Source organism: Pantherophis guttatus, chromosome 2 (assembly GCF_059756535.1).
Source record: "Pantherophis guttatus breed Tessera chromosome 2, ASM5975653v1, whole genome shotgun sequence".
NCBI lineage: Eukaryota > Metazoa > Chordata > Lepidosauria > Squamata > Colubridae > Pantherophis > Pantherophis guttatus.
The window spans coordinates 25,471,911-25,493,791 of record NC_142064.1 but is presented as its reverse complement, the minus strand read 5'-3'; the positions used below and the strand labels follow the sequence as shown (position 1 = coordinate 25,493,791).

General features: G+C 37.4%; 1 protein-coding gene across 1 annotated transcript in view; it reads left to right on the top strand.

Annotated features, from left to right (window-relative positions):
- HCN1 (hyperpolarization activated cyclic nucleotide gated potassium channel 1) overlaps nucleotides 1-21,881 on the top strand; it is a 175,995-nt gene that overhangs the window by 131,209 nt on the left and 22,905 nt on the right. Inside the window, exon 4 of the mRNA XM_034440840.3 lies at nucleotides 3,204-3,422. Coding sequence (XP_034296731.1) covers nucleotides 3,204-3,422 — 219 coding nt within the window. The remainder of the gene's footprint in view (nucleotides 1-3,203; nucleotides 3,423-21,881) is intronic.

Genomic DNA, 21,881 nt, shown 5'->3' with positions numbered 1-21,881 from the left:
ACCTTTACCTTTATATTGCCACAGCTGGTGAAAACCGGACTCTGAAGCTCTCCAGGTTTTCCCCCCAAATCAAAATCCCCCCACTACACACCACCATCACATGCCCCAATCAGGTCCCAGTCCCAGACCTGGATGACACCCATCCACGCCGAGCCAGATGCTGGTGAGAGTGTCCTTGGCTCCCAGGAGAAAGAATGTTATTTTGGCTACATATTTTCCCAGCTATCTCTACTCCCCCCTCCCTTTCCCACAGCCTCGCTGTTACAACCCTGAAGACGTTCCAAGATGGCTCCAGGATTGACACTAACTTGATCATGGTTAATCGTGATTATCAAAAACCTTCTCTAAACCAGGCATATAAAACAATACCTGAATCAAGATTCATATATTTGTTGTGGCCTCAAATTAACTGAACTTTGTCACAGTAAGATCTATTGAACTGAACTGACAGAAGAGCCAGTCGGATATAGCAGTCAAAAAATCTAAATCTTATTTTCAGACCTGCATCATGTAGTGATGTTGGCAGAGACAGTATGATAATACAGAGTCCCTTGGGAGTTGGGCGGCATAGAAATGCAATAAATTAAATTAAGTGAAATTAAATAATGAAAGAGTTGTATTCTCGGTCTGCAGCCTCACTGACTTAGCAAAAACTGGGCCCAATCTCATCATTATTTTTATTCCCATTGTGTTCAAAGGAAAAATAGTAACAGTACTGATCCCACAACTGACATTATTTCAGACCAGTTTTAGAAGAACGAATGGACTGAGTCTTGGAGTTTACAACTGCTGAACTTCTGGACATCAACAGTACTACAGGCTGTCAGGAATACTTCAGTAGAAGTTATTGTGAAATAGATATAAGTCTTTCTCTGCTGGCAGTGGACGTCTTATCTTCCCACATATGATTTCCCAGAAAAAGTAGGATTGTTCCCTTAGTTGTTCTTTAGCAGCATGAGGCCAATATTTAGAAGGAAGCATCTTCCTGATTAAGAAGAGTACAACAGACCTTTAAACATAGAACAGGTCTGTATTTAAATAGAGTTTGCTGAAGAAGACTTCTAAATTAAGGCTTAGACTTGGTAGACTAATTGCAAATAATCAGTGATCACTGCTTTTTACAAATGTGAAGATTTTCTGGTACCCTCAGGCTTGATTATATAATCAATCCTCGGATAAACAGCTCTGGTATTTGTCACAATTACTGTCTTTAATAGTTTATTTCCCTCCTTCGATTAATGTTTCTCTGTTTAATTCAGTTAAAATGGATTACTACTAATCTGAAGGCAGTGATAACTGTAAGGTAAGAAATTAAATGCCTTCTTTATGGCGTTTATAGTGTATTGTTTTTCCCCTCTGAGAAGAAAAAAGTAGGATTTTGAGTAACAGAAAATGTTTATTAAATTTATCAATGTTTCAGAAGCTTTTAAAAGTTATTAATACTAAGAAAAATGTCCTATAAACCTGGTTATGAAAATAGACATAATATATTGCATGCAGCCCAATACTGAATATTTTTAATGCTCAGGTCTTATGTTCATGTTTGAACCCATGCGATCCAATATAAATTTGGTTGTAATTATCTCATTTTTTTAAAAAAAAACAATTGTTCCTTTGTGAACTATTATTGAAAGAGGCATTAAGCAGCTGGAAGTCTGTATTTCTAGTTTAGACTTTGCCGATTTCAGTAACTGGAATGAACAATTGTACTAGGCCTTTAAATTCTCATGACTGATCTGGAGGGATAAAGAAGAAGGGGAAATAGCAAAGAAATATCTATGTTTCTATGTATTCAACCAATGTCATTGCTCCCAGTGTGGAAAAAAACCTTCCAAACTATCTCAATTAAATGCATAGATTTCTAGTTCAGAGGTTGTAGTTCAGCCTCTGAAACAATTCATAGAAGATATGGAGGCCTTTAGAGGTATAGAGCGGACTTCAAAATGCCACCAGGTTGGGAATGAAATGGGTGCCTATCGCACCCCCATCAACCCCCCCCCAAGAATTAACAGCACTGGAATTAAAGCAGTGGTGAAATCCAAATTTTTTTACTACTGGTTCTGTGGGTGTGGCTTAGTGGGTGTGGCTTGGTGGGCATGGCAGGGGAAGGATGCTGCAAAATCTCCATTCCCACCTCATTCCAGGGGAAGGATACTGCAAAAATCTCCATTCCCACCCCACTCCAGCGGAAGGATACTGCAAAATCTCCATTCCCACCCCACTCCTGGGGGAAGGATACTGCAAAATCTCCATTTCCACCCCACTCCAGGGGGAAGGATACTCCAAATCTCCATTCCCACCTCACTCTGGGGCCAGCCAGAGGTGGTATTTGCTGGTTCTCCAAACTGCTCAAAATTTCCGCTACAGGTTCTCCAGAACCTGCTGGATTTCACCCCTGAATTAAAGAATATGATATACAACTGATAGAAAGAGATGCATAAAGGAGACCACTAATCTGAGCATTTGAGATTTCAGGATTTCCTTTCAAATATTTTATTTTAGGTTTCTTATTCATGTGCCTTGAACCAAAGTGAACATTTCAGGAAAAACTATGATAATTCAAGTAGATCAATTATCTTGGATTTGATAAAGTTAAGCTATCTAATTTTACTTCATAGATATTTGTGTCCCGTGAAAGAATTCAGAATAACTATAATGTGTCCATCAAATTAGAATCCCAAAGCAGGATATATTCCTATAATTTTACAAGTTCTGTAGCAAACAGATGTTATGCTATCAACATTTGCTACATACTACCTGAAAGAGCTAAAGCTACAAGCAGTTGTTCTAATTGCAGTCAACTCTATCTAAAGATTTTAATACTTTAGTATGCACGTGCATGTCTATGTGTTTGTGTGTTTACACACACATATGCATACATATACACACATACATGGATGACACATACACCCATGTACATGTGTGTGAGCAAATAATCATATAATACTTTTATAATACATATGTGGCATTTATCTTTCATATATGAAAATGCATTATAAATTCTGAGGCCCTCGGATACTTGCTTTGATTTGTGATCATATGAATCTCAACCCACTTTTCCAAGATCTTTCTTTGTTCATGAAAGCTGTAATACAGGGGCGCTTCTTCTGGATAAGAAAGCTGTTATCTTCCTAAATCTAGTTTCCTTTGTTCTGTGTTCTCAAGCATTTCTTTCTGTTCACCCTTCCCCTCCTCTTTTACAGAATAATTCCTGGGGGAAGCAGTATTCCTATGCACTCTTCAAAGCTATGAGCCATATGCTTTGCATTGGATATGGAGCCAGAGCCCCTGTGAGCATGTCAGATCTCTGGATAACCATGCTGAGCATGATTGTGGGGGCCACTTGTTATGCCATGTTTGTTGGACATGCCACAGCCCTGATTCAATCTTTGGATTCATCCCGACGTCAGTATCAAGAGAAGGTAATTTTTAGCAACGTTACTCTTTTACTTTCAAATCTTGTTAGTTACAATGCTTCGCTCTCCCCAGGCTCCAGAGCCTTTCTAGGAGACTGGGGAGGGTGAAAATGGCCTCCTCCCCCTCCTCCGGAGGCTGGAAATGGCCCATTTGCTGACTTCCAGTCTCTTCTAGAAAGGCTCTGGAGCCTGGGGAGAGCGAAAAACGGTGGGACTGGAAGTCGGCAAATGGGCCATTTCCGGTCTCTGGAGGACCTCCGAGGGGGTGGGGAAGGCTGTTTTGCTCCTCCCCAGGCTCCTAGAAAGGCTCTGGAGCCTGGGGAGAGCAAAAAATGGGTCTACCAGACCCACCTGGCCATTGCATGCCAAAAGCGGGGGGAGCACGGGGTCGTGCATGCATGCGCGATGGGGCAGGGCGCATAGAATTATGGGTGTGGACACACATACACACGACCCTCCGCACTCCCCGTTTTTGGCAGACAATGGCAAAAAGGTTAGCCACACTGCACTAAACCATTCACAAGGGCCTCAGCCTTCTTCTAATAATGTTTGAGATGTGTCTTCTGATACTTCATCTCCCAAAGTTCCTCAGTAAAGGAATGGCATATGAAATGAATTAAGCCAGTATTAAAATGAAATAATTTTAAATGAAATGTTCTAACTCAAGTAGCATTATCTAGTTTTATCAGACACACACACACAGTGTGTTAAGGCTTTAAATTAAATTGTCATTAAGCCTGTGCATGAAAGTAATAATATAAATAAAGTAAATGTTGGATTTCATCATGTTTTCCTGCTGTGTTGCAAACTTTCCATTGAACAATATGCTTTTTTAAAAAAGCTATTTTAATAGACTTATGCAGCCGTTCAAAAGATTAACTTTTATTTTTCACCCATATTATAATTTGTACCAGATTTCCAAGAAATCAACCTTTCTGTGCTAGCAGTTTTTCCAAATGTCACTTCAAAATTGCATATTTAAGGGACATAATGTTTTACTCTGTTTTGAGCTATGAGATTCTGAAGTATGCTACTTGGAAAAATTATACTAGGATATTAGCTATGCATGTTAAGCATACCAATTACAATCTCTTTCTAACTTAAAGTATTTTACAGTTAGAAGAATCGCAAACTCTCATAACTGATGTTACATATGTGCTTTTTCCACTGCCTAAGAGGAGAAATTGGTTCTCATTATCTATTTCTCCAGCCTGTAATAGCTATATTCTCTCTCCTTTTTTCCATCTTCCTGGTAGCCATTGAAGAGTTGTGTTCCCAGTTTGTTTGCCTTCAAATATGCATTAAGAGCCATTGGCAGGAGAAGAAGGAAGCTAGATTTTCTTGTAGATAGGTAGTGCTTATGGAAACATTTATATAGATTTCTTCTTCTTCCAAACTTGGTTTTCTACCATACAACAGGTGTTTAGGTTTAATTGCATATTTTTATCTGAAGGGTTGGGAGAACTCAATCAATGCTATCCATAGGTTTTTTTTTTTTAGTTGCTACTTCCTTTCTCTGGAATAGCATTGCCCCCAAGATTCATATGGTCCTGCTAGATAGTCAGAGGACTATTAAACCTGTCCATCCCAAAAGGCACTGGAGGTGGATATTTTATGAAGTTGTTTCTTCTTTAAGTGGTGATATGTTTGTCATTAATGGATTGTTATTGTTCCTTGGCTAATAAATTATGAATAGTCATGGGTGTGTAGTTATGATTTATTTCAGTTGTTGTAACTACCGGTATTTGATTCTTTTCTTATTTGTTCTTATGCATTGTTTCAATTATGTATGCTCCTAAGAATTAGCAACAATTGGAACAGCTTATAAATTCAACAAACAAATTGGGTACTCGGGGATTTTAATAGAACTTGTTCCTCTCAGTGTCTGCCATGTGCTCCTCCACTGGCCTTTAACATTATTACAAAGATTATTTTAGTTAAAAATTAAAAAATGGAAACATGACTACAAGCAAAATATCTGAGTCTAACATACTTTTCCAATAATGCTTCTGTGGCCAACCTAGGCCTAGGAGCATTTTTGACAAAATAATAGCCAATAACTGCCTATTTAGCTAGACAATAGCTAGGTTGAAAAGGCAAAGTGAAATATGGCCAATTTTTAGAACGTGCAGATCAGGAGGCATGAAATAATATGTTAATTCACAGATCAATTGTAATTTTAAAAAGTTAAATAACAAATTTGGTACTTATTCATTTCTCTGTTCCATGAGTGAACAACATTTTGCATCTTTTGAGTATCTTGCCAACTATGGAAAAACAAATTTTGTGTGACAGAAAATAGCATCAGCATCAACTATTTATATTGTTGTTCACAGTTTTCATAATCGTGCCATTTTTTAAAAAACATATTTCCTGTGATTATTCACAAAAACACTTCTGCTGTAGAAAGCATGGCTTTCTTTAAGCAGATTTGAATTGAAAACGTGTTATTTTGCTTTGTAGTTTGTTAAATAGTAGCCCAGCAAGGAATCAAAATTGGACCACATCAGGGGTGGGTTCTACTTACCTTTACTACCGGTTCGCATCGCAGCCACGCGCATTCTTCTGCGCATGCGCAGATCACCTATGATGACGTCCGGGTCAGTGGTTTTACTACCGGTTCTTGTGAACCGGTCTGAACTGGGGACAACCCACCACTGGACCACATCATTCAAGGAGAGGAACTTTCCCAAAGCACTGTCATAAATAAAATTACTTACTCCTACCCCAAATGAAAACTGCTGTTTTGGGGGGCAAACTCCAGGAGACAAGGGAAGAGAGTTGTTGTGATCCATAGGGTCACAATGAGTCAGGCACAACTAAGCAACTGAATGACAAATTTATTGAAATAGTTGAAATAATGAAATAATTATTATTGCAATAGAAGTTGTGGGTTCTGTTTCATTGCTTATTTACTTATTAGCTTACTCACTTGGACTGTTTGTATTTTGATGTATCAGTTATTTACAGCCACTTACAAACAAAAAACATTAAGCCAAATTAAATGAAGAATATTAAAAAAAAGAATTAAAATCTTCATAAGTAAAAAAAAAAACTCTTCCAAAAGAGATGTTTTGAAGACTTTTTGGAAAACCAAGAATGAGGTCAGCCTTTTCAATTCAACTAAGATTGCCTTTTAAAAATTGGAACAACTACAGAGAAAGCTTGACCCCAAGATCTCACCAGAGACAAGCCCCTGTTGCTAAACCTTAGATGTCCTCAGTGAACCTTGGAGATTGGACTTGGGTCGATGGGCAGGGGTAACCATGAAGAAAAAGCCTGAAGTAGCCTGCAGTCATACCATTTAGGACTTCAAAGTCAATATTATGTGCTTTATCCAGAGAAATACCAGCAGCTAAGAGAATGCATATATGGTCTTTTCTGGTTCTTCCTTAGACTGCCTAATGCTGAAGTCTGTGCTAATTGAAATTCAAGACCAGTCAGAAAGTAATACATAGAATGCATTACACTAGTCAAGCATGGGTGCTATTAATCTTTATAACAGACAACAGTATTGTTGTCTGGAATTATTTGTGTGCAAAGTATATATTTTATCATCTAGCAAAATGCCCTTCTTTTATGCAGACTGTTTTAAATTTTACAAAACATGTCTTCAGCTTGTTACCTTTCCTATGCCTTACTCTCTTAGGGCCAACAGACCCATCACCAGGGGTGGGTTGTACTTACCTTTACTACCGGTTTGCATTGCGCATGCGCAGATCACCTAGGATGATGTCCGGGTCAGCGGGCGGAGCCTTCCACCAGTTTTACTACTGGTTCTTACGAACTGGGGGCAACCCACCACTGCCCATCACCTATACTGGAAGGGAATTATGGGAGTTGTCATCTCAAACATAGTTGATAGCTATTCAAATCTGGATTTCTAGGTAATGTTTCTGAATCTAAACATTCAGATTAGCATGTTTCTGAATATAAACTTTCTGCAAATTAATATAAAATCTCTAAAGCAATGTGGATCTTTGTGCAATATGCAGTTGAATTTGTTGTGACCCACCAGCAGCCTGTGTAGCTAGTAGCTGATTCCGACAGTGAGGAGGCTAGTGTGGTGATTCGCCAGCAGCCTGTGCAGCTGGCACCCGAGTCAGACAATGAGGAGACTGGAGAAGATGTGGTGCCAGAGGCAGGGATTCAGCCAGAGCCTTCAGAACCTCCAGAAGCTCCCATAAGTGAAGAGGAAGAAGAGGAGGAGCCTCTTCTCAATGCACCAGCGCACAGAGCTGCCAAAAGGCAGGAATGGCTCCTCAGGAGGAGGTCTCCTCGAGAGTAAGGCTTGGGGCTAATTGGCCACTCCCCTAGCCTATTAAAGGAATGACGACGACTGAGGCAATTTGCAGAAAACAACTTCGTTCATATTCCTTTGCGTATTGACCCCAGAAATGTCTGATCGGCTCTTGCTTCTCTCTTGTCATTTTTCCTGCAAATTGCTTCTGGGCATTCTGCCAACCACAGTAAGCTTACGGTTATCTGAAAGGCTGTGCCTCAGAATTGAGTTATTATTCCTTGGACTCTTGTCGGCTGTTAATGAAGTTAAATTAACAGCCTTTGTTCAGAAAAGACTGATTTAAACTGTACTTGTGTTTGAACAACTACTAAGAAAGCTCATTAGTAGTCCTTAATTAGTAAACTAAGGTTTGTACAGACTTTGTCTGTGCTGCGTTCTTTGTGGTCCGTAGCTGGGGCAGAACAGAATTGTGGTTTTCAGTTAAATTAAATCCTATTGGAATTTGATCTTTAGAACCCTGATTTTGGGGCATAGGCAAACTGTTTTTCTTAGACTCAAATACCCTGTCTGCTTGCATTATAAATTGATTTTCTCATAGTTTTCTATAAAAAATGCATGGTAAGCTCAGGGCCACTGTACCTTCTTTCAAAGCAAAATAAAATCAATAGGTAAGAAGTTTTGTGGAAATTTAAATCTACAAATTTTGTCTTCTAGTGCCTGGTATCCTAGCTCATTATACAGTTAGATTCTAGATGCAAAAACTGATTGACGTACGATGTTTCACACATGTCAGTACCTATTATGCTAGTTGATATTCTAACATTTTAATTTATATTTTAGGTAAAAGCAGGGGAATAGTAACAGCTGAATTTACCTACTGTTACCTCCTGATATAAATATCTAATTTGAATATTTCAGGCAGCACAGAATAATTAGCAAATATTTAAGTAGAGCTTTTATTTTTTAAAAAAACTGTTTTTCATCAGTTCTCATTCAATGTCAATTGAAAGAGAAATTCCTTCTATAATTTATTTTGATTTTTATTTTGTATTTCTTTTATTTACATACACACAAGCCCACAGATATATTCTGCTCAATTCCAGCATCTGGGTAGCTGAAATCCAAATGAAACTCATAATAATAATAATAATAATAATAATAATAATAATAATAATAATAATAATAATAATAATAATAATAATAATAATAATAATAATAATAATAATGTGAGCCAGTTTGGTCTAGTGGTTAAGGCATCAAGTTAGAAAGCCAGAGATCATGAGTTCCAATCCTGCCTTAGCTACAAACGCTAACTGGGTGTCTTTGGGCCATTTACTCTTTCTCCGTCCAACTCAACTCACAAGGTAGTTATGAGGAAAATAGGAAGAGGAAAGTGTCTTGGATATGGGGGCTGCCTTGAGTTATTTGTAAAAATAATAAAAGCAGGATACAAATAAATAAAAAAATTAAGTTGTGATAATAATATAAAGGGAAAAATAGGAGGAAAAAGATATAGGAAAGTTAAAAAACAATCTACCACATGGATTTATGTCTCCAAATGCTCTCGTAAAGACCCAAGCAGTGGTGAAATCCAATTTTTTTACTACCAGTTCTGTGGGCGTGGCTTGGTGGGCATGGTTTGGCTTGGTGGGTGTGGCAGGGGAAGGATACTGCAAAATCTCCATTCCCACCTCACTTCTGGGGAAAGATATTGCAAAATATCCATTCCCACCCCACTCTGGGGCCAGCCAGAGGTGGTATTTGCTGGTTCTCCAAACTACTCAAAATTTCCACTACCGGTTCTCCAGAACCTGTCAGAACCTGTTGGATTTCACCCCTGGACCCAAGCCTTTCTTACTTTACAAAAATATATGAGTAGTACCCTAGAGATTTTGGAAAGCAGTGTATTTCCTGGGAAAAGGAAGAGGATTCTGTTGCAATTTTCATGAAAATAATAAGATGTTCTTGCAATTAGTTCCAAAGCAGCCAAGGAATTTATGTGCATGGGTCTCCAATGTTTCACTCTACAATTATTCTTTCAAAGATCTAGAACAGTGTTTGTCAATCTCGGTAATGTTAAGATATGTGGATATGAACTCCACACGGTTGACATTCATGCATTCTTGGCCAAAATTGCCAACACTGCTCTAGAGCTTCACAGGATTCCCAAAGCATCAGGAAGGAATTCCACCCATGTTATTCTTTCCCACCACCAAATTGGGATGTTTCCTGTATAAAAACATAGTTGGCAGTGCTACCTTTAACAATACGTTAACTCTGAAATGCTACCAACAAAAATTTGGAAGAAATTGTCAAACATGGTGCCAGTAAGGCAATCGCTTAGAAAATTTTGTCAATGAAAATTTTTGGAAGAAATTGTGAAGCAGATTTCACACAGCACCAGTTTTCACAATATTGTGAAATATTGAATATTGTCATGTGCGGGTGCTTTGAAGGCTGCAGACCAGTGGTAGGTTTCTTTTTTTTTTTTTTACTACCGATTCTGTGGGTGTGGCTTGGTGGGCGTAGCAGGGAAAGGATACTGTAAAATCTCCATTCCCTCCCCAATCCAGGGGAAGGTTACTGCAAAATCCCGATTTCCTCCCGATGAGCTGGGACTTGGGAGGCAGAGAATAGATGGGGGCGGGGCCAGTCAGAATTTTTACTACCGGTTCTCCGAACTACTCAAAATTTCCGCTACCATTCTCCAGAACTGGTCAGAACCTGCTGAAACCCACCTCTGCTGCAGACCAATGCTATATTCACATACCCATGTATTCCAAAGTATTTTTTTTTCAAAATCAAATCTAAAATGTTAATGCATTGCTTTTTTTTTGTCACCTGAGTAGAGCTTTTGTTCATTTTCTGAAAATTAAATTCAACATAAAATTAAAAAACAAAACTGATAAATCCAAGGTTTGTTAAACTTGATTCATGCGAAGATCAAATTGGTCCACGTAATTATAATAATCTTTATTATGGTCACCGTCCATAACAATGTGAGTTAACAAGATAATTAAAAGGTTACTTTTCAAATTAAATAAATATAAAATAAGTCAGGATGTGTTTTACAGGCAGTATAACAAAGAAGAGCTACATTCAAAGAAACAATCATACTGATCTAATAAAAGGGATCATACATAAAAATTGAGCAAAATTGTTGGGATGCTTCACCCAATAGGGAGTTATAAAGCATCATATTAGAAGGCACAATGTACCAGGTTATGGATTCAGTGGTTGCTTCACAAGGACATAGCCCTAGCTCATAAATAATGTGTTTACATTTGCTCTCAAGTACAGCTATTGATAGGACACTGAAATGTGCTAATGCTAGTGCTTTTTTAAATTTTGGGGTTGTTCAGTTGAAGTATCTTTCCAGCCTAAAAAATGGGGGTTGGCTCCTCAGGAATTTATTCCTGGGAGAGACAGATTGATTCATTTCTGCCTTTCCAGATCTCTAGATGTTACTCAAGCGTTTCCAAAGTGTGGCTCTTTAAAAATGTAAGGAAAAGAGACAACACTTTTTAAAAATCAAAACAGAATGCTTCTTTAACTTTCAACATTTGAAAGTGCAAGATTTTTCCCAGCAAGATATCTGAAGGAGCCCAGCAACAGTGAAATAGCAATTAGAAAAGAAACCCACAAAATTGCCATGGGAATTTCCAACAGGTTGATGTGAACAAGAGAGAAGTGTGAAGACATATCCTCCCTGGGGTCTCATGCCAAATTTCATGGCAACATTGAGTCCAGCTCTTCCCTCTTCTTGGGTGAGCTTGCTTGACAAGCTTCTATGACTTAATTCACAGAAGTGAATTCTAAAAGAGTCAGCTTTAGTTATTTACTTTTATATTCTCTCTCATTCTCCCAGCCTCCCTTTGAGTAGTTTTAATGATTTCACTTATTTTTCTAATAATGTTATTTTTCCGCAGCATATGTTGAAAACAGAGATGAAAGCACCCCAAATTTAGTCACTGCTTTTGGATCTCCTCCCTAAATCGATCTCCCTATTCCCTGCAGTGAATCTTATAGTATAAGACTATGTTATGTAAGCTGTTTAGAATATTGCCATGCCCAGATTGAGCACTGTCCAGCAAAAGTTGTGGATTTTTAAACTGCTTTCAGTCCCATTAATTTAATTGGCAGATAATGTCTCATATCTTTAACAGTGTTAGACCCCTACTCTGTTTCTGAGAGATCTGGTTTGAATTTTGCATAAAAGCAATTATTTAGTGGATGTACCTAGAAGTGATTAGCAGTTCAGAATTAGGACAAATGTAAAACCCCGAAAAAGATGGAAGAATTTTTGAGTGGAATCTCCCAGATGGGACTTGCAAAGCTAGCCGACATTATCACATACCAAAGACTGTAGGAAGCAATACATTATTTAAGGACTTTTGCACAATACTTTCTAATTACATGGGATGCAAGGAGAAAACACAAGGAAGGTGAGAAAGTGAAAGGCAAATGAGTTCTTTGTGTCAGCTTAGTTTAGATAAATTACTGCAGGCAGTTCTTATGTAAAATCTCCAACTGTAAAGAGAATGTCTCATTAATAAGTAGGAGAAAGTGACAAGATGAGAGGAGCACTTAATACCTAATATGGTGCACATGTGTGATTATAGAATAGAGTCAGAGCTTCCTGGAAGAGAAAGTATCTTCTTTGAAGGGGTGAGGGGCGGAGAGAGAGATAGACAGATAGACAGACACGTATTCTTAGTGTACAGTCAAGGGATAATAAAACCATGGCCAAACTGGTTCAACAAATTCAGTAAGCCAGAATTTCTTTAATATTTACCATTCATGTGTTTAACACATTTATGTTTCAGTCTTCTTAATTTAATTTTAATGCGGGTTATAAAATAAACTGATTTTGTGAACCAAAATTTCAAAAATACATTGTTTTAAGCCAAAGCATAGTTTAAATATCCACATTTGGACATTGAATTGACTAATTCATAATTATTAACTGTGTTTAATCAAACATAGAAATGAAAGCGTCTAACCTTCTGTTTCGCAGAAAGAACAAAGGCGAAACATTAAATAAATAACCTTTCAAGTATTTATATGGTCTTCAAAGGATTAGCTACAGTGGCGAAATCTGAACCGGTTTACTACCGGTTCGCTAGCTGTGCATGCGCGCCATGCGCCAAATGCACGCTGTGTGAGCGCATGCACAGTGTGCACCAAACGCGAGGGAGGCTTGGGAAGATAAGTGGAACAGCGCGGAGGGGGGGGATGATCAGCTGTGGCACACATGGGAACTTTTGAAAAAACTTTTTAAAAGCATTTTTTACTACCGGCTCGGGTGAATAGGTAGTAAAAAATGTTTTTAAAAAGTAAAAAAAAAAAAAGGCTCCAGAGATCGCGCGGCAGAGCTGTGATTGTCGGAGCCTCTTTTTTTACTTTTTTAAAGCATTTTTTACTACCTATTCGCCCGAATTGGTAGTAAAAAATGCTTAAAAAGTTACTACCGGTTCAGCGAACCAGTAGCATTTTTTACTACCAGTTCGGGTGAACCGGCCTGAACCGGTAGCATTTCACTGATAGACTTTATAGTCCTTTCTAACTGGACCCTAGCAGAGCAAACTTTTCCTTTTACTAATTCTAAAGATTTTGAAGCATCTCAAGGCTCTTTCTAGCAGAAATTTAATCTGCTGCTTTGTAAACCAATTACACAGAACAGCATGTTGCTGGGGTTTTTTTCACTTCACTTAGTCTTCTCTCTATCAGAAAGGCTGTTGGAAAGTGACAAGTTAATAATAAATGTTTCTTTTTGTCGAAGATTCTTGGATCGTCTTACTTCCATTACATTAGAAAAGAAATGCAATTATTATGTTTAAGTCTGTACATGATCTTCTTCCTGTCATGCCTAGTCTACTTCTTCCCCATTAATTACTCTCCGTAATGTCATTTAACTGATGCTTGGTAATGAAAAGTTACATTTCAATAATCAATATACATAAGTTTTTCACAGCTTTCCTTTACAATTCAGTGACTGAGAAATCAATTAAGTCTGAGTGAATCTTCTGAAGAAAATTTAGAGTCTTGCTCTCTTCCTATAAAGTTGCTTTCTCCTTTATTATCTTTCTTCTTCTAAACAGTACAATGAGTGTAACTTCATTTACTTCAAAGGATTGGCTCACCTTACATTAATGATGACAACTTGGAGAGCCACAAGGGTTTTAGTTGTTAATATCAAAAAGGCAACAGGGAATAGGAGAGATCCGCCCCAACAAAACCTCTTTTTTTCTGAACCATTGTCTACTCTCCAGAAAGCTATCCTGGAAGGGAAACATAGGAAAAATCCATATGAAACCCAATACTGCCCCTGTGCTAGGAGTACCGTAGAATCAACATCTCATGTTCTTCTGCATTACTTCAGCTCCAACAATACACGAGCAAACAATAGATACAAACTTAAGGTAAACCGCACCAAACTCGATTGCAGAAAATATGACTTCAGCAACAGAGTGGTCAATGCCTGGAATGCACTACCTGACTCTGTAGTTTCTTCTCCAAACCTAAGACTTTCTATTGTTGACCCCATTCCTAAGAGGTCTGTAAGGGGCATGCCTAAGAGCACCAGCATGACTACCGTCCCTGTCCTAATGTTTCTTCTACTTGTATTTATTTTATGTATCCAATCCATGCTTATACTTATTACATAATATGTTCTTGACAAAATAAATAAATAAATAAATAAATGATTCACCATCTGTTGATTACCCCGCTATTATTCAAATTTTCTCAACACCCTATAATTTTTATTTGCACTATCTGCTCAATAATCGAGATAAATTTATTTCTCTAAAAGTAGCAAAATGTTGCTATAGTATTGTACGCTTTACCAACAAATGATTGCCAATAGGTCTTGTTAGTAGGATATGGTTTTGTGTTATTTGTTTTATTCAATGTACTTTTACTGGTCAGTGACCAAAATAAAGTTTCTGTTTGTCTGGCTGGCTACCTATTCTCTAGATGAAAATGATCGTTTTATTTTTTTATTTTTTTTTTAATTTGATTTATATGCTGCCCTTCTCCGGAGACTCAGGGCGGCTTGCAATGCGTTAAGCAATAGCCTTCATACTTTTGTATACTGGTTGAGTAGAATTACCAGGTTAGTCCAGAAATAGAGTAACAGGAGCTAGGAAAGGCAATTCTGAATGAAGTTGCAAAAACAACATCAAACTCCATTATCATTTTTTTTTCTGGAAAGAGTTATGAATTTGGGTAATTTGATTCTGAAAGTTTATAATGGGGGGGGGGGGCGGAAGAAGGAAGGAAGGACTGAGTTTTAAATCAAGAAATTATCTCAACCAATTTTCATTTTATTGCTGACTTCACATAAATTGAATATTGCAAGATGCAGGATGAGTTTTTTTAGATACAGGATGAGGTTGAAAGTCAATTAGAATAATAGAATATATAGTCAGACTAATATGAATAGTATTTTTAATATTTAAACTGAATTGTAGATTGTGACTAGATTTTAGCATAATTTTTAAAGTTTTTGGTAATTTACAGGTTTTCCAATTAAACTAAACTCCCAGATTATCTTACTTTTTAAAAATATTGGTTAATTCCTGTACAGTTCAAACATCTACAATGGTTATAGATGGGTTTTGCAAGTTGATTTACTTCAAGAAATACTTAGAATTCATTCAGGAAAATCAAGTCTGTGATACACTGATTGATTTATTATTCCCTCATTAAGAAGGTAGACCTTTTATATCAGATTGGCTATGCATGGCTGTTTCTGAAAAATGGCTGTAAAATTTCATCTAACTCATTCTAGGTTGCAATTTCAGGAGCTGGCAATCTTACTCTCTCTTTTCCTCTTTTTCTAACCCATATTGAGGTGGATTTAAGTTGGAGGGTTTTTTGGTTTCTTTGTTCGTTTTACATTTTTCTAACCCAAAACATTTATCAGAACTCTCCAGCCATCTCCTGGCTACTAAATCTTTGCACGTTTTAAACAGATTACTACTTCAGCTTTAACCACAACAATACATGAGCACACAATAGATACAAACCTAAAGTAACCTCTCCAAACTCGATTGCAGAAAATATGACTTCAGCAACAGAGTGGTCAATGCCTGGAATGCTCTACATGACTCTGTGGTTTCATTCCAAAACGCATAAAATTTTAACCTAAGACTGTCTACTGTTGACCTCACCCCATTCCTAAGAGGTCTGTAAGGGGTGTGCATAAGAGCACCAGCGTGCCCACCATCCCTGTCCTAATATTCCCTTTATTTGTATTCATTTTATGTATTCAATTCATGCTTATATATATTATCTAATACTGACAAATGAATGAAAATGAAATTAAACGAGATCAATTATTATCTTGTTCTCTACTTCTATAGACTGGGAGCTGTTCAAGAGATAAGTATTTTTATAATGGAAACATGATGATGCGAAGACTGGCTGTTAGGTGACTTATGACTTCCCATATGTCAGTATCCATTACATAACCTTTGTAATATTTCTAATGCACTCTGCAGAGCAATTGGGCTTAGCTCTCTGAATCTGTCTCTTTCCAAGCATGGCTCCTATGAACAAATCAAGATCAGCCGACTCAGTTTCCAGTAATTAGGGCAATATTAGTCACAATACTCTCACAGTAAATCCATCTCTTTTATAACATCTGGTATTGAAGACTAAACAGTGACCTTCCCCCATAACAACCTATAATCCCTTTCAAAAATAGGTCTTATTAATGATGACTCAGCAGATGGCTCTCTCATGTTTACAGAATACATTTTTCAGGCAGCACAAAAAAAAAAAAGATTCCTAGGTAAATTTGTCATTCTTTCATAACCCAATGATTCTTCTATGGGGGTTTTACTTTTGTTAATTTAACAATAGCAAAATTAGAACTTAGACTTAAGCAATAGCACTTAGACTTATATACCACTTCACAGTGCTTTATGGCCCTCTCTAAGAGGTTTACAGAGTCAGCATATTACCCCCAACAATTTGGGTCCTCGTTTTACCGACCTCGGAAGGATGGAAGGCTGAGTCAACCTTGAGCCTAGTGAGATTTGAACTGCCAAATTGCAGGCAGCCGGCCGGCAGTAGAAGTAGCCTGCAGTAGGACACTCTAACCACTGTGCTACCATGGCTCAATTGCTGATAAAACAAACACAAAATTACAAAATATGGATAGAAGAAAATTCTTCTCTTTTTTTTTCCTTTACTATTTATTTATTAAATTTACATGCCGCCCATCTTACTCTGCAAAGCAACTTTGGGAGGCTTACATTTTACAAATTAAAATCATCAATGTTAAAATATTAACAACACTAGATACAAAACTAAAAAAAAAAAACCAACAACAACCAGAAACAAAAATGATATAGTGGCAGTATCTTTCCTATTAGTTCACCAGCCTCTTCCAACACACATCCCAGATTGCCAGGATCCCAAGCCCACCGGCAAAGACAATAGGTCCAAAGGGTGGGGACAGAACTAATTTAAGGTTCCAAAGACTAGCAGAAAAGATTCTTCTTCTAGATCCTGCCAGCTGAAACACTTTGATTGATGGGAGACCACAACAATCTCCTTCTGGTGGATGAATGGGGTCGGACAATCCCATTGGGTTGAGACGGTGCCTCAGATAACCTTGTCCCATGCCATAAAGGGATTTAAAGATGATAACCAACATTTTAAAGTGGACCCGGAAGCAATACAGCAACTAGTGCAGCTCACACAACAGTGATGTTGCTTGCGTCATCTTAGAGTCAGACAAAACTGTCTGCACCAATGCAATCTGTACCAATTGTAATAATTTTATTAAAGTTTTTTTTAAAATAACTGTATTGGTTTTCATAAAGATAAAAGATAAAAGCTAAATAATCAAATAGAAAATTTTTAAAAAGAAAAAGGCTCAGAAAGAAACAAAAGTAAAAGTGGAGAAAAGATAAAGAAGAAAAATTTAGAATGTTCTATTCTATCTATTCATAAAGATAATAGAAAAAAATGACTTCCAACATTCTTTGGGTACAGATATGGATATAAGAATGCATCAGACTTTATTCTAAGGTTAACGCTTGTCTACATTATATTGATAATGCCATATAATACTAATCATCAAATCCATAAGTCCTCTTTTCATTTTTTTTCAGTTTCTTGCAAAAAGATCCAATAATGGTTTCTAAGTAGAAATAAAATTTGCCAAAGTCTTTTATGTCAATTTTACTACCTCCTCCAATTCCAACTTCACTATCCATTCCTCCATTGTAGGTATTTGTAAGTCCTTCTGCCTTTGAGAATGTAAAAAACATACTGACATTATCACATATAACAGCAAAGTTCCATAAGATGTTTCCATTTGATTACCCATTAAGCCCAAAAGAAAAATATTTTGTTCCAATTGTATATTCCCTTTTAAAACCTTCTGTATCAAACTAAATACTTGATTGTAATATTTTCTAGCTTTATTACAGGTCCACAAAGATGAAAAATGGTTCCTCAGTTTGACTACATATTCAACAAATATTTTAAGACTATAGTTCAATGTGAATTTTATCCCTTTCTCCCACATATTTCCCTTTCATCCAACTATACAGTATATCTATATCTACATTTATATCTGTATTATTTATATCTAGCAGTTTTTGCTAATTTCATCATATAGTCTTTAACTTGTTCATTCTCGTTTCCATTTTAAATAAGAAATTATACATCTTAGCAGTAATATGGTCCTCATTTGTACAGAGATCTACATCAAATTAAGTTTTACATTTTTGAAATTCATAATTCTTCTTTTCCAACTTAAAAGTCTTTCTATTTGTTAAGCATAAGAAAATTTTATTAAATATTTTCAAACAGAATGTAAAACCTAAAATTAATATAAAATAAGAAAAAGAAAAGAGAAAACAAAAGAAATTAAAAACGCAATAAAAAGAAAAAATAGAAAAAAAATTAAGAAAAAAGATACAAAGTAGCTGTTGATTTTCTTTCCAGTGGTTATAAATTTAACCATATAGTTAATTTGTATTTGTATTTCTTATTGCCAGACATGTGGAGACTTCAAGGTTCTAATGCAACTGTGACTTCCAATGATTTAAAAACAGATGAGTCAAAGTCCCCAGATACTTAATTCATCAGAATTTTATTCTAAGCTAAAGTTCTCAACCATGATGGCTGGGGAAATCCAAACATTTTCAAGCAGCCAAGGTTGAGCCACACTGCTTCAAGGAGTATGGACCTAGCAGTATAGTAATAAAAATCTGAAGTAGTTGTAATAGGATTAAACAGTGCAAAAATTAAATAATTTAGAATTTGCAAAATAGAAAAATTAGGCTACTTGGTAGGTAGTTATCTGAAAACTTATTCTTAGAGGTGTCTGCAGAAGAGGGTCAAGGCAGGGCAAATGAAAAAAAAACCACTACTTAATGACACAAACTCAGCTATTGATGGATTTAGATGTGATGGTGTGAGAGGGTGGAGCTTGCATTGTAATGTCACTGACAATGCATGTTTTATCTTCTTGCCATCATCATAGTTAACAATGGATGTCTATGGATATGCTGGATTTGGTTAGCGCCACCGAGTAACACAATACAATGAAGCATTGCAAAAATTAGGACATGTGTAAATTTTTGTAGATGAACAATTTTGCTACAATAAAAATATTATAGAATAGAATAGAATAACAGAGTTGGAAGGGGCCTTGGAGGTCTTCTAGTCCAACCCCCTGCCTAGGCAGGAAACCCCACACCGCTTCAGACAAATGGTTATCCAGTATCTTCTTAAAAACTTCCAGTGTTGGAGCATTCACAACTTCTGGAGGCAAGTTGTTCCACTGATTAATTGTTCTAACTGTCAGGAAATTTCTCCTTAGTTCTAGGTTGCTTCTCTCCTTTATTAGTTTCCACCCACTGCTTCTTGGCCTGCCCTCAGGTGCTTTGGAGAATAGTTTGACTCCCTCTTCTTTGTGGCAGCCCCTGAGATATTGGAACACTGCTATCATGGCTCCCCTAATCCTTCTTTTCATTAAACTAGACATACCCAGTTCCTGCAACCGTACGTCATCTGTTTTAGCCTCCATCCCCCCAGCTAATGGGTGCTTTTTCTCCATTGTGGATAGGAAGGAGATCCAACTCAGACATTTTGGGGGGAATGGGGAAGAGTTAATTAATCTACTCATCTAGGCCATGGTCTCCATTTGACTCTTCACTGACCATCAGTGACTTAAGAATAAACTCAGTGACAGATACTCAAGTGGAATTTCCACATAAGGTGCGTATACATGCATTTTCTATTGTATTAGCAGCTTCTTCTCCAGAAAGGATCCCAGGGCAGCATACATAACATTAAAGAAAATTAAAGTAATACCAAAAAAAAAAAAAAAAAGCCAACGTGCACATGAGTTGCGGAGGCAACAAAAAGAGAAGGCCACTGCTTTCGTGCTCCAGTTAGCTATAGGCAAACCATAAAAATAGCCATGTGCTAATCAACCCTGAATCAATTTGAATTGGAAATTCAAGATTCAGAACCAGCATGATTTGATTTGACTTTACAGTTTGAGATTCCTGGGCAAATCATTCAGTTCAAGCTTCTTTGAGATTTTAGAGTCAATTAGAAAAACCTGCCCACAGGTTAGAATTGGAAAGCACTGAGGTTTTTAGAAATGGGATCTTTTTGGCAGGGATAATATATCCCTTGCAGGGCATTAACCCCTGCCTACTTTTAGCTGTATAATTTCAAGGATTTCAGTGCAATATTTATTTTCAAATATTCCTCTGCCCTTTCCTTCTTTTAAGGTAGAGATCAAGGCTTAGGCCAAGTAGCTCAACAGCCTCCAACTTGTATAACTCAAAGCCTAATTGTATTTAACCAGCACAGCATGGGGTCTACCCCAATTTAAAAACAACAATTGTTCAAAAGGTCTTCTAAAAAATAAGGCCTTCGTTTTTCCACTTACTTTTCTGGGATGTCAAGCTGGCTTGACATTAAAGATTGATCCCTAATTTTTCAAAGTGGGATGATAGATTTAATTCCCTCTGATTACTGTTTTTCCCCCCAGAGGTATGAGCATATAACTGGTTGACAAGGTCACCTTCATCATTGGTTTTGGTGGGGTGTTGACTATAAGGGACAAAAACCCAACATCTATAGAAATAATTCCTTAATTGGAAACATTGAAAGTTTCCAAAATTGTTAAAAGCATGTGTTTCTCTCTCTCTCTCTCTCTCTCTCTCTCTCTCTCTCTCTCTCTCTCTCTCTCTCTCTCTCTCTCTCTCTCTCTCTCTCTCTCTCTCATGTCTGCATAGGAAGAGAATGCTATCACAGAGGTATATTGGTAGTCTTAGGATATGTCTTGCTGATAGTTCTTGTTTAGTGACATAACAAGGAATTTGTGGTATCACAATTCCTTGTGGTATTACAAGGAATTTGTGGTATCAGATGGATTTTTTTTTAAAAAAAAGGGGGTATATGGGTATAAATGTGTGTATCATACATCCTACACATACATGTGTAAAATTAATAGGGGACCAAAATGTTCAAGTGGGCAGGACAAATGAATGAGTGAGCGATCGATCAGGTGCAGGAAATCTTATTTTTAGAGTGGAATGTGTTTTCTGCAGTTGCATAGCTACAAATTCAGTGTTCATTGGAAGTTATGACAGTGCAAAATGAAGGAAAGTTCCAGTCCTTGCACTACTCCTGTGGTCACATGAACCTAGCAACCAACTCACACATGCTGCCAGTAGCTATACTCCACAGTCACATGATCACCAATTGCAACTTCTCTACCCCCAAGCAAAATCAATGGGAAATTGGCAAGAGAAGTCAAAAATAGGGGATATGTCTCCACCCCCCCCATCATCCCACAGCCTTTGTTCACTCACTTAAATTGGTCCCTCTTCCCCCTCCCCCTTGCTCACCCCACACTCTCTTTTTATGACCTCCCTTCAATCAGAAACGTGTACACACTCTGTGCCCTCTTCCCTGGTCTCCCTCATATCACACACATCCTGCACCCTCTTTTCCACAGTCTCTCTGCAATTGCACACACATAGGCCTTTCTATGGCCTGCCTATGATTCCATGCACCACACGCCCTCATTCACTAGCCTTTCTGAGTTCACACCACACTCTCCATAGAACCTGGACATAGAGCACCCCCTCTCCATAGAACCTGGACATAGAGCCAGACATAGAGCCAGACATAGAGCCTGCCCTAGGCCTCAAAGGAACTCCTTCACCATT